General features: G+C 39.2%; 1 protein-coding gene across 8 annotated transcripts in view; it reads right to left on the reverse strand.

The window, feature by feature from the left end:
* Positions 1 to 17,721, reverse strand: part of ubr5 (ubiquitin protein ligase E3 component n-recognin 5) — a 164,186-nt gene that overhangs the window by 103,640 nt on the left and 42,825 nt on the right. For 6 of the 8 annotated variants that reach the window (XM_072570726.1, XM_072570728.1, XM_072570730.1 and 3 more), the window contains 6 exons: positions 14,299 to 14,458; positions 13,483 to 13,632; positions 9,999 to 10,210; positions 8,485 to 8,601; positions 8,280 to 8,390; positions 7,449 to 7,603 (listed from right to left, as the gene is read on the reverse strand). In XM_072570726.1, coding sequence (XP_072426827.1) covers positions 7,449 to 7,603; positions 8,280 to 8,390; positions 8,485 to 8,601; positions 9,999 to 10,210; positions 13,483 to 13,632; positions 14,299 to 14,458 — 905 coding nt within the window. The remainder of the gene's footprint in view (positions 1 to 7,448; positions 7,604 to 8,279; positions 8,391 to 8,484; positions 8,602 to 9,998; positions 10,211 to 13,482; positions 13,633 to 14,298; positions 14,459 to 17,721) is intronic. The other 2 variants (XM_072570733.1, XM_072570729.1) reach the window with 1 other exon arrangement.

Consider the following 17,721-nt stretch of genomic DNA (forward strand, 5'->3'; position numbering starts at 1 on the left):
GGGAAGTAGAGGGCAAGAACACTAAAGAATCAGAAGGCATCTAGCTGGCAATCTGATAGAGATAAGAAATGTTGTCAGTCACATCCCAAGATATACTCAGTGAATTATTAGTTATAAGTTAAGAACGAACAGCATGTGGTTAAAATCCATAAAATTTAAACTAATTCCCTGGGAAGTATAGGCCTTAAAAATTGTGAAATAGAAACATCAAGTCAAAGCTTTTCATCCTGTAGCAATCAAGATCGAAATACAAGAAAGTCAAATATAACTCTATGACTAACTAGCCGTTTTGACATCAACTTCAAAATAAATTAAATGTATCCTGAAAAAGAGTAGGAAATGTTAGATGTTGCAAAAAACAAAAAGTAGACCAACAGTACGTTATGAAAAGACAAGTTGATCAACAGTAGGCTATTTGGCGCTTCAAGTCTGCTCCACTATTCAATAAATTGCGTTACCTCATTATAGTCTAAACTCCACTTTCCTGTCTGACTTTTAAAACCCTGAACTCCCATAAAGATTACACATTTGCCCAATTCAGTCTGGAATAATTTCAGTGATCCAATCCTCACTGTCCTCTGGGGTAGAGTACAGTATTTATATGATTAATCATCCTTTGAGGAAATAAATTGCTAACTTCAACCTTAAATGGGAGATCCTAATTTAAATTGTCACCCCTTAGCTCTAGATAGCCCCAAAAGGGAAACGTCATCTCAGTATTTACCCTGTCAAACCCCTTAGAATCTTGTATGCTTCAATAATTTCATCTCACATTCTTCCAAATCAAATGAGTACAGGTTCAATTATCAAGGAATTTAACATTGTCAGAACTATCTCCAAAGTACATGCATCCCTCCTTAGATAAGGCCACACTTTTAGATTTGATCTCCTTGGTGCAAAGGTCAAGACTCCATACGGCTTGCTACTTGGCAGCACATATGAGCACAGAGCTTTGTTCAAGTTTATATTTTGCCATATAAAGAAAGGAGGGTTCTGAAGCAGGTAAACATTAGATCGAATCTGCAGAGGTTTAGCCCACAGGACAACAGCCTTGAGCTTTGGAAGATGACTCATCAGGAATCAGTTCACACAGAATTTACAGCACAGAACCAGGCCACAAAGCTCCACAAGTCTCTCCCAACCACTTCATTTTGATCTAGTTAAAGATTATAGGCTGCTGCCATGGCAAAGGATAGGCAAGTTAGTTCCCATGCTACAAAACATACTGAATTTGCTCAAACAATAATTAGTCAACTGTAAAAGTCAATCCCATAATTCGGTCATAAAAAAGCAAACTTTCTATGCACTACTCATTTGCTGCCAATAAGAATAAGAATAGCACACCAGTGAAGATGGCTGCTCTGTTCTTCATATCTGCACGTCACCACATGCTATGAAGATTACCACCTCATTGTGTGCACTAGGTTTCCACCAATCCATTCTCTAATATGACAATAATGTATTAAGATGGAACAGCAGATATGCCGCCAGATCAAATTTAAAGTCATTGAGTTTGCAATGGAGACAGTAATTGTGTAACACTGAAGAACACAAGGTATTGAAGAAGAATGTTAAAGATTGGAGGAAATTTGCTTTACAGCTTAGCCAGACACCTAACAATAAATGTGCAAAGACAGGAGCATTTAACACATGGCCACAACTGAAAAACATAAGGATAGAAACTGCAAGAACAGATGTTCTCTCAAACATATCTGAATTTCTTCCTCAGAACAAGACAATTTAAATTGCAAGTTTAAAGCCAGTCCTGGATGGTGTGTTGCAATTTGAGAGAACCAATTTCAATCATGATAGAAGACTAAAGATCTCTCAGTGCCTCTCATCAGAACACGATACAGGCCCATTGCATTTCAAAAGTTTGTAATGAAATATCAACAGAAGAATAGATACAGAGAACCTTGCATTCAGAACTGGAAAGAGATTCACACGATTTCCAACAGGTTATCAAATTGGGAGCAAAGCTAAAGAGAAAGCAGTGTTTTTGAAGTCATTGGCCATTAAAACAGTACACTCAACATGCAACATCTTAAAGTTGATGCCAGTGGTGATAATGAAGAGAAAAGCTATCCTAAAGCAGCAGCAAATCCAAAAAGGTGTAGTTACCCACAATGCCATTGGCAAGGGAACTCTAGGAATTTGACCCAGCAACACCGAAGGAATGGCTATATATTTCAAAATAAGGCAGTGACCAGATCAGGTGAATGGCTTGGAAGGGAATTTGCAGACTGCAGTGAAACTGGTTGTGGGTTTGGAAGGGGCTGCCCAAGGATCTTTGGTGAATTTCTGCAGTGCATTTGTAGATAGTACAATTCCTGTTGCTGAGCATCAATGGTGGAGGGGGTGTCTGTCGTGCTAATCAAGCAGGCTGCTTTAGTCATGCCTGGTTTCAACCTTCTTAAATGTTGTTGGAACTGCACTGACCCAGGCAAGTCAGGAGTGTAGACGGCGTCCAGGCTTTGGGAGTCAGATGGTCAGTTACTTACTACAGTATTCCTAGTCTTTGAACTGCTCTTGTAGCCACTGCACTTTTATGTTGGTTCCGGACGAGTTTCTGGTCAATGGTAACCCCCAGGATGACAGAGTGAGGGAGTTTAGCAAGGTCAATAACAACAACAACATGGGGTGGTGATTAGATTGTCGCTTACTGGACATGGTCACTATCTGGTAGCGGTATGGTGTGAATGTTATGCCACTTTTCAGCCCAAATGGCCATGTCTTGTTGCATTTAAACATGGACTGCTTCAGTATCTGACGAGTCACAAATGCGGAACATTCAGCACCAATCAGCAAACCTCCCCACTTGTGACCTTATGAAGTACGGAAGGTCATTGATGAAACAGTTGAAGATGGTTAGACCTAGGACACTAATTTATGAAATCCTGTAGATTAAATCCAAAGAGGAGGAATACAAATTGGACGAGAGAGAAAAAAAACAACAGGCTTGAGGACTGGGAACAGTTTGAATTCTGGCAAAGGAAGAAAGAGAGACTAAGTATGAGCATAAACTTGCCAGGAACATATAGACAAAATGGTAAAAGCTTCTACAGGTATACCAAGAAAAAAAGATTAGTAAAAATGAATACAGGCCACAGACTTTAGGAAAACTGATAAGCAGAGCATGCATGCTATTTACTAGGGCGTTAGGCAGCTTTCAACAAGATCCCACATAACAGGTTAGCTTGCAAAATTAAAGTGCATGGTATTAGACGTTGTGTACTGACATGGACAGAGAACTGAGATATACAGCATGGAAAACAGACACGTTGGTCCAACTCACCCTTGTCAATCAGATCTCCTAAATTAATCTAGTCTCATTTGCCAGCACTTGACCCATATCCCGCACAACCATTCCTACCACCAGTTGTACCACCCTTAACCATTTCTTCTGGCAGTTCATTCCATACACGCACCACACTGCGTGAAAAAGTTGCCCATGGGTCCCTTTTAAATCTTTCCCCCCTCAACCTAAATCGATGCCCTCTAGTTCTCTACTGCCCCAATCTGGGGAAAATATCTTGCCTGTTTACTCTAAACATGCCCCTCATGATTTTGTACACCTCTAAAATCACACCTCAGTCTCTGACGCTCCAGCAAAAACAGACCCAGGATATTCAGATAAATGGGTCTTTTTCAGAGTGGTAGGGTGTTTTTGATGACCAGGGAGTCCAGATCAGGGGTCACAGTCTAAGGACAAGGGATACACCTTTCTGGACTGAAGTGGAGGAATTTATTCACCTACTGACTGACAAGCCAGTGGAATTCCCTGGCACAGGACACTGCTAAGGGCAACACGTTGAAAACTTTCAAGATAGATGCAGATACAGCTTTTCGGACAGACGAAATCCAAGGATATGGGGAGAAAGTGGGAGTAGGGTAAAGTGAGATGATCAGCATGATCATTTTGGATTGTGGAGCAGGCTTTAAGGGCCAGGTGGTCTACTTCTGCTCTTATATTCAATGCTTCTATGTTCATAAAACAAGAAGTCTGGGATTGTCATTGTATTTGATGGGATAACAGAATATTTGTTGAATGATACTGTTCCTGACAACACTATTGCTGATGATTCAGCTGACTGCACAATTCATGAAGCAGACTGGGACACGTTCTTTGGTTCTGAAGCTGAGGAAGATAGTGATTCTTAACTAATTTGAGTTATTCAGTGCACTTTTTACTGCTCAAAGCATTATTTTCTATATTGTACTATTCTATGCCGTATTCAAACAAAAAAATTGTATACATTTGCCTGCTATTGCATTTGATTAAATTGATTAATTAGATTACTTAGTGTGGAAACAGGCCCTTCGGCCCAACAAGTCTACACCGACGCACCGAAGCGCAACCCACCCAGACCCATTCCCCTACATTTACCCCTTCACCTAACACTACGGGCAATTTAGCATGGCCAATTCACCTAACCTGCACATTTTTGGATTGTGGGAGGAAGCCGGAGCACCCAGAGGAAACCCACGCAGACACTGGGAGAATGTGCAAACTCTACACACCGGCGCCTGAGGTGAGAATTGAACCCGAGTCTCTGCCGCTGTGAGGTAGCAGTGCTAACCACTGTGCCACCATGCCGCCCAGTTTGGATTATTATCTGGGTTGACAGGTACAACCTCATCATCAGCTGGTTTACCTCGAAACAGTTTGCGAGACAATGCAAGAGGGTGCTTTCCAATCACACTATACTACTGTTGAGTCCTTGAGAACATCAAAATTATATATTTTTTTCCCAAAAGGGTAAAACACTTGCATCCAATTTGATAGAAGAGGGGAGTAAAGTTCAAGCAATGTAGCCATGACAGTCAGTTTCTTCACGTTAGAATTATGTTGTGTATTTTATAACGTGAATAAATTGACACAGTAAGGGATGGAAGACATGCAGGAAAATGCAGCAATAGCCACAAGCAGATCAGCCGTAATCTCACTGAATGGTGATGGAGGCTTGGGTGAGTGAAAAAGGCCTCTTCCTCCATCAATTTCTTATGAATCGACAGTAAATCAAATCAAACAACTGTCAATTATGGAACTTTTAACAGTATACATTCTCAATGTTCCCTCAGCAATGGCTCTTAAATTGTTCCCAACACCAAGGATGCAACTGTTATCACCAGCATTTCATTGCGTTGCTAATGTGGGTCAACACATTCCCCAATTAATGCCAACTAGATTGTAAAGAAAACTAGCAGCATTATTCTAATTTGAAGCACTTCCCCCAAGTGCTCAGGACTAGCTCCTGCTCAATCAGCGAAATCACAAAAATGCTGGTTGTTTCATGGACTTATCTGATAGAGTGTTTGGAGTTTTGAACAAAATGCTATTGATCAAAATAAGTTAGGTGATCATGCAAACCATCAAGTCAACTGACTTCAGTAAAGTGAGATAAAGAAATACCACTTTGCACAAACAAAATGGTATTCTAAAAATAAACAGTTCTGTTGAAGCTACTAAGAAACTAACTGAATCTGCACAAGAGGGTTCTCCATTGGAGACTGGTTAGCAAGGTTAGATGTCACGGAATACAGGGAGAACTAGCCATGTGGATACAGAACTGGCTCAAAAGGTAGAAGACAAAGGGTGGTGGTGGAGAGTTGTTTTTCAGACTGGAGGCCTGTGACCAGTGGAGTGCCACAAGGATCAGTGCTGGGTCCTCTATGCTTTGTCATTTACATAAATGATTTGGATGGGAGCACAACAGGTACAGTTAGTAAGTTTGCAGATGACACCAAAATTGGAGGTGTAGTGGACAGTGAAGAAGGTTACCTCAGATTACAACAGGATCATGGGCAGTACAATGGCACAGTGGTTAGCACTGCTGCCTCACAGCGCCAGAGACCCGGGTTCAATTCCCGACTCAGGCGACCGACTGTGTGGAGTTTGCACATTCTCCAGTGTCTGCGTGGGTTTCCTCCGGGTGCTCCGGTTTCCTCCCACAGTCCAAAGTTGTGCACGTCAGGTGAATTGGCCATGCTAAATTGCCCGTAGTGTTAGGTAAAGGGGTAAATGTACGGGAATGGGTGGGTTACGCTTCGGCGGGTTGGTGTGGATTTGTTGGGCCGAAGGGCTTGTTTCCACACTAAGTGATCTAATCTAATCTTGATCAGATGGGCCAACGTGCTGAGAAGTGGCAGATGGAATTTAATTCAGATAAATGCGAGGTGTTGCATTTTGGGAAAGCAAATCTTAGCAGGACTTATATACTTAATGGTAAGGTCCTAGGGAGTGTTGCTGAACAAAGAGACCTTGGAGTGCAGATTCATAGCTCCTTGAAAGTGGAGTCGCAGGTAGATAGGATAGTGAAGGCGGCATTTGGTATACTCTGACCAATAAAAGAAAGCATTAGTACAGGAGTTGGGAGGTCATGTTGCGGCTGTACAGGACATTGGTTAGGCCACTGTTGAAATATTGCATGCAATTCTGGTCTGCTTCCTATCGGAAAGATATTGTGAAACTTGAAAGGGTTCAGAAAAGGTTTACAAGGATATTGCCAGGGTTGGAGGATTTGAGCTACAGGGAGAGGCTGAACAGGCTGGGGCTGTTTTCCCTGGAGCATCAGAGGCTGAGGGGTGACCTTATAGAGGTTTACAAAAATGAGGGGCATGGATAAGATAAATAGACAAAGTCTTTTCCCTGGGTTGGGGGAGTCCAGAACTAGATGGCATAGGTTTAGGGTGAGAGGGGAAAGATAAAAGGGACCTAAGGGGCAACTTTTCCCACGCAGAGGGTGGTACATGTGTGGAATGAGCTGCCAGAGGAAATGGAGGAGGCTGGTACAATTGCAACATTTAAGCAGCGTATGGATGGGTATATGAATAGGAAGGGTTTGAAAGGATATGGGTCGGGTGCTGGTAGATGGGACTAGATTGGGTTGGGATATCTGGTCGGCATGGACAGGTTGGACCGAAGGGTCTGCTTCCATGCTGTACATCTCAATGACTAAGAGTTTGAGAAAAGAATGCACACAACAAAGAATTAAATCACCGGTAGGAACCTGTTGTAATTCCTGCCATGTTATAATAGAAAAAAGGAAGTGCATGATGAAATGGGGTGAGAATAACATTGACCAAGACTGCTTTTAAATCATCTACATCTGAAAAGAACAGTCCTTAGAATGGTTGATTGTGAAGCATTATCTGCAGAGAATTGTCTGAACATCCTTGTCTATTGTCCTTAATCAAGTTTATAGCAACTTACATGAATAAAATATTAATCTTCTCCAGAATTTCTTGGATCCTCTATTTTGCTAAGTAGCTCTTTTAAAAAGCACATAGCACTTAAACATTTAGCCATTTAGACAAACTCCAATGTCAAGTTCAAAGCAAGAAAAGTTGATAAAAGTTACATTGTACTGTAGTATTTAATTGACTAATTAAAGCCTAATGCACATACTTTGCCAATATGAGATTTTAAAAATTCATTCAACACTTACCACCAATAAAGGCTATTTTCTAGTTGGACACACGTGTATAGGGCACAACAGTGCAAAGATATAATCTTTTCTCCTTGCAACTCTGGAAAAAATTGTGCACTGTGTTCTAGTTTAGAAGCTACTGAACATAATGTCTCATCCACCCACGTGGCAACCTAAAACAAGAAGAACAAACAACTGAGATATTAACAGCCTCCCATTGCATTAAAAAACTGCCACAATTAGGCATTCTATACACAATTTGGTCCATTCCACGTGTTTTTGTTTTAAACTATATGATGATATTTAATTTGGTTGTATAATACTTGAGTACTGTTGAGAAAAAAAAAGTTATTTTGTCAAAAATTTTCATCTTGCTTTCATCAGGACTTTTCACAAGAATAAAATATCAAGAGAATAACCAACATTTACATTGCATGCGAGGAGAATTTTGATTGGTAGAGTCATTGACATGAATGGGAAACCTGGGTATTGCTCAACTCCAGTCATTTAAAGCAGACAGGTCAACTCTAATTGGTTAGACATTGCCTTAAGAAATGAATCAACAAACAGCTGCTAATTATTTTGGCGAGTTGAATAAGTGGATTAAATCCTCCCTCTACTTCAAAATAGCAAGTGGGAATTCATGAACTGATCATTTTCAGCCACCAAAACGCACAAGTGAAAACATAAAAATGCTCAACATATAGAGCAGCCAAGATTAATTATTTAAAACCAGAGCTGTGTACAAGATCTGAAAGTTAAGTACCCAAACAACAAAAAATGAGATTTGGTGACAGTTTGAAACTAAAGTATATTTTTAATCACATGTTTCAATTTAATTATACTTACCTTGCTGTTTTCTGTTGTAACTGTAGCTCTAATACTATTGGCAGCCAGAAGGACAATTTTCTCATTGGTTAAACTTAGTTGTGTGGTTCGAGGATGGTGCACAGAGGGATTCTTTAGGGTATGAAGATTTAAAAATTCAGTTAGCACAGAAACAATATATCATTAAACACTAATCAGAAGGAAATAAAATTAGACATATTCATACCTGTGCATTTCTGTAAGGTTCAGATTCATTCCACTTCCATTGATACAATTCACCTTTGCTGCTTACAGCTATAAGCTCTGAGTACAGAGCGCCAATAGCTCCAAATTTAGTACCATCCTAGGGAGAAAAAAGGGACTTGAATGGTTTTAGCTCTCATGGACTTGCTTCAAATGTTCTATAGAACCCACTTTTTTTTTTAGATTAGATTACTTAGTGTGGAAACAGGGCCTTCGGCCCAACAAGTTCACACCGCCCCGCCGAAGCGCAACCCACCCATATCCCTACATTTACCCCTTACCTAACACTACGGGCAATTTAGCATGGCCAATTTAGCATGGCCATCTTTGGACTGTGGGAGGAAACCGGAGCACCCGGAGGAAACCCACGCAGACACGGGGAGAACGTGCAAACTCCACACAGTCAGTCGCCTGAGGCAGGAATTGAACCCAGGTCTCTGGCGCTGTGAGGCAACAGTGCTAACCACTGTGCCACCGTTTTCTAGCAGCAACGTTTGAACTAGTCACTGTGGCATATCCTCTGACCTGGCAATGTTGTTAAATCTATACATGCATGATACAAGTCGAAACTAAAACCTGCTCCAAATTTTAGAGGAAGAGTTATAGATTCTATTGCAGATTTAATTCTAATGAAGTCTACTTCATTAATGAAATTAATTCAGTCTCATATTAAACAAATATCAATTTTCCCTGAAATTTATTGACCATACCAGAGATCCGAAGCATTTTTCTCAAACAAAATAAATTTGGTTTCCCATTCTCTACAGTCAAATAAATAAAGGCCCTATAAAGATAACAAAATAAATTTGCATTTTCCTTTCAATCCTGAGACCCCCACATCACTCAATTCCACTAGAACAAAACTACATAAATTATTTTCCACCTCAAATAAGAACAAGCAACAGTTGGACTTATCCTAAAAAAAAATCATTTGCCATGTTCGCTCCAATTTTGTTATACTAAAAATTAATTGACATTTTATGCTACTCAAGTGGCTCAATGATCACTCATGGAACTGAATAAATAAGCCTGCACAGTTCCAGCTGTGATCTTCCTAGAACTCAAATTATGCACTGTAATTTAGGTACAGAACAGATGAAATGAAATTTAGATGTGCTAAATTATGCCAATAAAAGTTTGTACAATTTTAGTTTTCTGCCAATTGTAATATGATGGAAATGAAAGGAAAGTTTAAAAACATCAGCAGGAAAATTACTTCATTGAGAGTTGAATCTCAGTTCAACTTCATGCTTGCATGCTCAATTTCCCTCAATTAGAACATGACATGAAGCTAGTAATATTACTCAAACTGCCAGCCATGTTTCAAATTAGCAAATAAAGTGTATTAGACTCACAGCGATCACACTTAATAGGAATTTAACTCCTTTACCCAGACAAATCTTGGTCAGATCGTTCACAAATTTATAAAATGTTACTGCATCATACTGCCACTACCAAAACCTAGAATAAGCTTTAATATCTTTTTAACAAACTCACCCGATCAGGCCACCACTGCAACTCTTCTCCCAAGGAGACAGGGCTTTGGACCGGAAGGCTTTTCTTATCCAAGTTTGATTCACCTTCTCTGCTTGTGGAGCCTCGTTCATTATCAAATGAGGAACCATCAAGCCATCTCCTTTCACGTAAACGTAAAACTGACTCACGTTCACGCAACAGATCGGAGTCTCTCTCTAAGGGAAGAAGGAGAACTGGTATGCAATGGGGTCACACCAGTGGAATAAAAATAAGCCAATCTCTAGGAAAACCCTCCACAGTACAACTAAAAGCAGTGTTACACAAAACAAGTGCGTAACAACTCTGCAGTACGCCGAATTGAATATAACGAGGACTACCACTGAACGGACAGTCACTTCTGATGTATGTTGTGATTGTTCTCCCTCCCAAAATAAAATTTATGCTCACCCAAACTACCTACCATTCCAGGTCAATAGAACACTGCTTGTTAGTATAATGTCAATGTCTACTTGTAAATGACTGCTAGAAGGCATTCAAGAACACTGAAGTTGAATGTTGTCCAGTTACACACACTTCTTGGAAGGAAGGCCTTCAATTCCACTCTCACTCCTTTTATTTTCGGCACAAGTACTTAATTTTAACTTTGAATGCAAGATTACACAATTGAATGCCAAAATGAAAAAGTTAATGTTTTTAAAATATACAAAGTATTGTATGTTCTTGCAGCTTGAACTTATTACACAAACTACAAATTTCTTGCTTTGCTCGTTCACTGACACCTTTTAATTTGGATCAATTATTGTCCCACAGTTCATTACTTTCTTCAGCAAGGAAACAGCATATTCAACCTTGGCACCAGATTACAAAAGTGTACTTACGCATTTTAAATTAAAATGCACAATGTGCAACAGTTTGTTTTAACCCTGGAGCGGTACATTTGAGTGGAAATGAGGACAAAGCCAAACATACTGATTCATGAAGGTTCATCTATCACTGCATGGACTGAAGTAAAGGTTGGCTTTATAAGCAATTAACAATACTTCAAATTTCACTGCTATACAACGATCCAAAGGTATGAAACCCTTTCTTCCTGCACCTTGGCAAAATCATGGATACATCACTTTTAAAACACTAAGAACAACTAAGGTATCAACTGTTATATAATTTTGACCTGGTTTGGATCTACACCCGGGTAAAATTAGAGACCCATCTGACCGGTTCTGAAGTCTGCCTGACAGCTGTCCTGAATCAAGGGCAATTAAACACTTGAGAAAAGTTTAATTTATTTTGCTGAGAAAGTGCAAAGTAACTACAGTAGTTGAATTGGAAGTCTCCAAATCCCAGGAAGATGTTGAGAATATTGTGTTGTAAACAACTGAGCTTTAAACTGTCCATTTAAATCTAAGACAAGAGTGTTTCGGCGCTGAAAATCTCAAGGATAGCTAATTGCCATTACTACCCAAATAAAAGACCCATGGGATTCATGTTGTTTCTGAGAGGGGAAGGGTTTCAAAAGGTATCCCTGAAAGCTCTCAAGATGGTTAGTCTTCCAGAATCCAGCAGTTAGAGGTCAGCAGTCTGAGTGCAGGATCATAGCTAAGAGCTTGCACTCAGATTGAAAAGTCCAAATTCAATATAACCTAGTCTGCGTTAGAGGGAGAATCTCTAGCAAAAGACATTTACTTTAGCAGACAGTACTGGATTTAAACACGACCGGGCTGAGAAAGGAAAATGAAGAAGCAAACCCTCAGGAGCCAAGAAGCATTTTGGACAGGCCCCAGGAGCACTGAGTGTCTATTTAAAGGACAGCATACCAAATACGTGAAACATGGATCGATTGGGTTATGTTCCAAGCAAAAACAAAGTTCTGTGTTTTAAAGTATAAGTTGGCTACAAAAAAAGTTCTTACTATCTTGCTTGCACAGTAAAACATGAAATCTTGTCACACCATTCTTTCATATATGAATTGGAAGTTCCAAGGGTTATTTTTAAAGTTGCCAGTTTCTACGCAGGTGAGGAAATAGATGCTCAGAATTAAGCATATCAATACGATTAAATAGTTTTATTTTGTTAAACCAATTACATAACATAAACAGCCTGTACATTTAAGAGAACAGCTTAATGAAAATTTAGAACATGAAAATGTGTAAGAATCTTTAATTGATCATTTGTCTTCCCCTTATAATTTCTACTTTCAGACAAAGCACACTATTTGTCCTGATATAATACCTTAGTAGACTTCAGTCAGAATACAGTTTTGGTTGTCTCACAATGGAGCGATACTAGCATGTTCTCAAAAGTACGGAGGAGGGTGCTGAATTAATTCCCAGTTTAAATCACCTTAGTTATCAATGCTGCTGAAATGAGTTGAGACATTATATTTTAGAGGAGCACTAGCATAGGGAGATCTGATCAAATTTTATATGAATGATTGTGTCTGAATTCACAATTTGCTCCAACTTAACTTAATGGAGATAAGGGGAGAACTGAGTCACAACTGGAAGTCACAAAATGACATGATGACATGAAATGGCTGTCCCATAATTCGAATTCACATAAATTTGGACATGGCACTATTAAATGCCTTTATGCAAATCTGGATTGGTTTCTGGCAGAGGCAGAGATCACTTCCACTGCATAGATCACATAACACCAGGTTATTATAGTCCAACAGGTTTATTTTGAAGTACAAGCTTTTGAGCGCTCTCCTTTGTCAGAAAAGCTTGTACTTCCAATAAACCGTTGGGACTATAGCCTGGTGTTGTGAGATTTGGACCTTTTGGTCACCCTAGTCCAACACCAACACCGCCACATCACTGCAGAGACCAGCATGGCTAAAGCTATCTCCTTTTCGAGTTTTAATTGTATGGGGGACAGGGGTCAGTGAAGAATTTTCCCAGTTTTTGGAATACAACCCACAAGATGCACTGGGTTTTTCATTCCTTCTTGGAATATATGGATTGGTGCCATAATATTCTTTGAATGGACCAGAAATACTAAAGGATCTTTTCCTGTCTATTTACTTTCCATATGATCACCTATGAAATACCAAGTTTTTTAAGCCTTTAACATTAATACTAAATAATGCTGAACAAAAGTAGTAAAGAATGCAGACCAATTGATCAGTTGCAGTTAAAGACCTAAGTAAATGTAGGAACTTTGATAACAAAACACTGAACTTGAATCTTCTAGCAATATTTTGAGGAGTGCATAAACCATGAAAGACTATGACTAGGAGACGCAATTCTCTCAAGTCTGTGTTAAGATTTTAAAGAAAAAAACATAGATGGAGATGCAAATTCAAAGTTTTTATCTACAGTTGCTATGGAGATATACCCAGTCATACAATTGGCCCACATTACAACTAAGAAATAATGCCCAAATTCATTCACTACTCTTACCATCAGAAGCAAAGTGCAATTAATTTTTGAAAGTGCAGGATAAGGAGGAAAAACACCTAGAAAGATATAGAAAAGCTTGTAAAATTATCTTGGCTTCAAAATACCTCTTGATGAGCCTAGTCTGGAGAGAGAAGAGCGACGGAAGGAAGGATAACCAAAATAGCTGATATCTTCAGAAAACATAGCATCAGCATCTATGATGACACTCGGATGTGCAGAATGGATATCTGCATCCAGTAATGACATAAGATCCTCTGAGAAGGGAACACAGCAACATCAATAGTACAAATCTAATGCAAAGTAAATTTGTTCACAATAAAATGAGGAGCATTTGTTCCTTCAACAATAGAGAAAACAACCTAGCACTGGAAATTGTGAATGGAACACAAGGGATCTTTGCGACATTCTCCATGGAAGGATGCGCAATTTCTTATATAATTTTAGCACAATGCCATTTCAAATAATTAAGTATGACCAAGTATTTCTTGAATAAAATTATTAGGTGCCCATCTATTGAAGATGTAGGATCAATCAAGATCATTTGAGAAAAAAGGAAATGATATCTGAAAGCCTGCAGTTATATTACAAAGAATGGGTGACAGCATTTGCAAAAAAAATTTTGTCAGAACATTATCATCTGAGGGGGATGAGGGAACTGGGGAATTTGGGATGGGAGGAATATGATTTACAAAGCTTTTTCAGAAACAGCAATTTGAGACAGTTGTGAATTACTTGAAACATGGGTATGCACCTGACATGTGAACGTTAGGCTCCTTGATACACACTTGAGGCCTACAAAAAAATAAAAATCTGGACATGGTCCAGCAACATACTCCTATTTTGTTAACTCTTAAAATGCAAGTTGGTCTATTAGAATCAAAGCAATCTTAACCTGAAACCAGAGTATCAAGCTCACAAACCTCCAGGCAAATATGATTCACTTGCTGTATCATCACCATCATCTCCATCTTCATCGTCACGGCTGAGTAGATTGTTCACAGCGAGGTTGACATCCAAATTAGTCCGTTGTAGTTCCCGAATAATAACACTTCTAGACTTGCCTTGCAATACAACTTGCGCCTTTTGACAAGGTAAATGATAAAATTAGTATGCAGTGAAGAATTTAGTTTAAAATGAAAATCTGAGATGCAGTTACAAATAATTTAAGATTTGAAAATAAACATTGAAGAGATTCTGAACACATTTATGGCAAGATGATGTCAACTTTCTAAAGACAGACAAGCAGAATATTTCAGATTTGCAGCATTTCACAAAGATAAAAAGTACTCGACAGCTGTCATCTACATGCCTTGAATTTTGTCATTTTATGCATTCCCAATTATAACTGTCTCACCACTGATGGACTTGTATTCAGTTGTCCAGGCTGAGTTTTGGAATTCTTTCCCCATGCCTTTCCATCTCAATCTTGCTTTCATCCTTTAACACACTCCATTGACGCTACCTTTTTGCCAAAGCTTTAGGTTATCTGACCCAATATCTCCCAATGTTTTATAATGCTCCTGTGAAGAACCTCTAGATGTTTCATTACATTAAGATGTACTATATAAACAAAAGTTGTTGTTGAAATACTCAGGTAGCCATGAAGCATCTGTGGGGTGGGGTGGGGTGGGGGGTACTGTTTTGGGTAAATAATATACAATATTAACTATGTCTCTCTGTCTACATGCTTGCTGCCCAGAGTAATATCTGCATTTTTCAGTTTTGCATTTAAAACCAGAAATGCCACTTTAGAAGATCAATTGAAACATAAAAAACATGAAATGGACATGAAAAATGAGGAACACTGTGTCCAAGTATCAAATTTTATCTTTAGTCATTTAATGTCCTGAATTGCTCTGTGCAACTGCACCAAGAAACAAGTCTCTGATCCAGCATCCAACCATTCCATTAAACTTGTTAATCAACTTTATTCTTCAAGAAAATGGTGAAACATAAGCATCACTAGCAAAGCCAGCACTGAACCATTCATGTCTCAAGATTTATCTTTGGCCTGTTCAGTCTGGTCCATTCCAGGGAGTCCACATTTGATCTTCTAGAACTGTTTGTTAGTCTCTTTCTCTCTGACTATGGAGAAGCAGCTCATGACTGTCTATGTCTGCCCCCAAGTTGGATAAAGGTGACGGTAATCTATAAATCAGTACTGAACTCCAGCAAAAAGCAATGCTAATTATTACAGCCCAGGTATTCAGAAGCAAGCTTGCAGACTGTACCTCTTAACTGGAAAAGATCCATACAAGGTAAATAAAATTGGCATTGCAGGGCTTTTTCATTATATTCAAGTTTTGATTAAATATGCTCAATGGTAACGAGTTCCAAGTAGTGTCACAACAATTCATATTTGATTTTGCTTAAAGTACTTCGCTTTTGAAGGAAAAGCTAAATTCACGTTCTATGAAAACATCTGGAACAGCTTCTTCAAAAGAGGGCACAAAGTTCACTGTGGATACTGGAGTTTTTTTTTAAAACTGCTTCCTTTGCTGTTGATTCTATTGGGGGTGTTTTTCACCTGTCTTGGCCAATTATTGTTTGAACTGACTCATTTGGAGGAAAGTCTACGAACCAGCTGCTCTCTCATTTCTAAAAAGAAAACCCACTTTTTGAGTTCAGGGTTAAACTATATATTTCAAAGAGTGATTAAAAGTACATCTCATGATTATATGTCCTAAGAAATCGGACAGTAATGAAAAGTTTTAAAGGCAGTTGTGCATGATTACTGATGCACCCACATGTGCCACAATATCATAGCAACAGACTGTGGAACACCCCATACTTGATCCTTTTCCCTTCAAGAATAAAAGGTGAAAGTTTTTGCTTTCAGAAAACCAAAGTAGCAAATTTGGATTTTTGTTTTTAGAATAAACCAATAAATGTTTTTAAAGAAACCTGGCTAATTGATCATGTTGTGTTAAATCTGGTGTGGAAAATGTATTTACCTCATCATCTTTGTAATTTGTCAAAGATTTTACTTTATTTTGTGACTTGTGGAGTTCTGGGCTGAGAGCAATGGGCACTCCTTCAGCCATGGTCTCCATGGAAATCCAGAATAAGGCATTGTATTATAATCACATAAGATGGTACCTTGATTGAAATCTGAAGTCACTGATCATGTAAACAGTTTCCACAAGGCTCCAAGGAACATTCATTTATTTCTTATAACCGGAGGCTCTGTTCTCAACGCATTCAATAAGTTTTTAACTAAACATAAAACTAAGAATGCAAATCTAAAAACACAGCTTCAAAACCTGCAGCTTTCAAGCACACCACCTTCGGCCCCATCTCTGTGGCGGGTTAACCACCTCTGGCCTTCTCTTAATTAAATCAATGTAACATCTGACTAGTTACCAGTCCTTGAGCATAACACTTTCCAGGATCATAGAATCCCCACAGTGTGGAAGCAGACCATTTGCCCCATTGAGTTTTTCACACCAATATGAAGAGCATCCCATCCAGACTCTACCCATGTCCTATAATCTTGCAGTTCCTATGGATAATTTACATGGCCTGCACATCTTTGGACTGTGGGAAGCAACACACGCAGACATGGAGAGAACATACCAACTCCACACAGTCACCCGAGACGGGCTCACGGCGCAGTGAGGCAGCAGTGCTAACCACTAAGCCACCCTAAACATCTGTAGTGTTCTTCAAACAATAATTAATTGTTTTTGGAATAATGATGGAATAATAATAAGATAATGGAATTATCTTTCCATAAACAAGCATGTTTGTTTGCTGGCTCTCCTCCTTTCCAAGCCAAGCTGCTCCTCAAAAGTCAGTTTCAAGAAGTACATATTCCAACAAATGCAAAGCAACTTTTAGAAATCCACTGATACATTACACAGTACAAAATGGTAAAGTTGATAGCAGCTAACAGGACATCAACTATCTCTTACTCCCACAAGTAGGAGGTTGCAAGTCTTTGCCCACGCAAATTATTAAAAAAGATTAATGAAAGGAGGCAAGGACAAGCCAGGGAACTATAGACCATTGAGCCTGATGTCAGTGGTGGGCAAATTGTTGGAGGGAATCCCGAGGGACAGATGTACATGAATTTTCAAAGACAAGGACTGATTCGGGATAGCCAACATGGCTAAACTTGATTGTGCTTTCTGAAGAACTAACAAAGAGGATTGATGAGGGCTGAGTGGTAGACGTCATCTAGATGGACTTCCGTAAGGCGGTCAACAAGGTTCCCTATGGGAGACTGGTTAGCAAGGTTAGATCTCATGGAATACAGGGAGAACAAGCCAATTGGATACAGAACTGGCTCAAAGATAGAAGACAGAGGGTGGTGGTGGTGGAGGAGGGATGTTTTTAAGCTT

This window comes from Chiloscyllium punctatum, chromosome 5, assembly GCF_047496795.1.
Source record: "Chiloscyllium punctatum isolate Juve2018m chromosome 5, sChiPun1.3, whole genome shotgun sequence".
Lineage (NCBI taxonomy): Eukaryota > Metazoa > Chordata > Chondrichthyes > Orectolobiformes > Hemiscylliidae > Chiloscyllium > Chiloscyllium punctatum.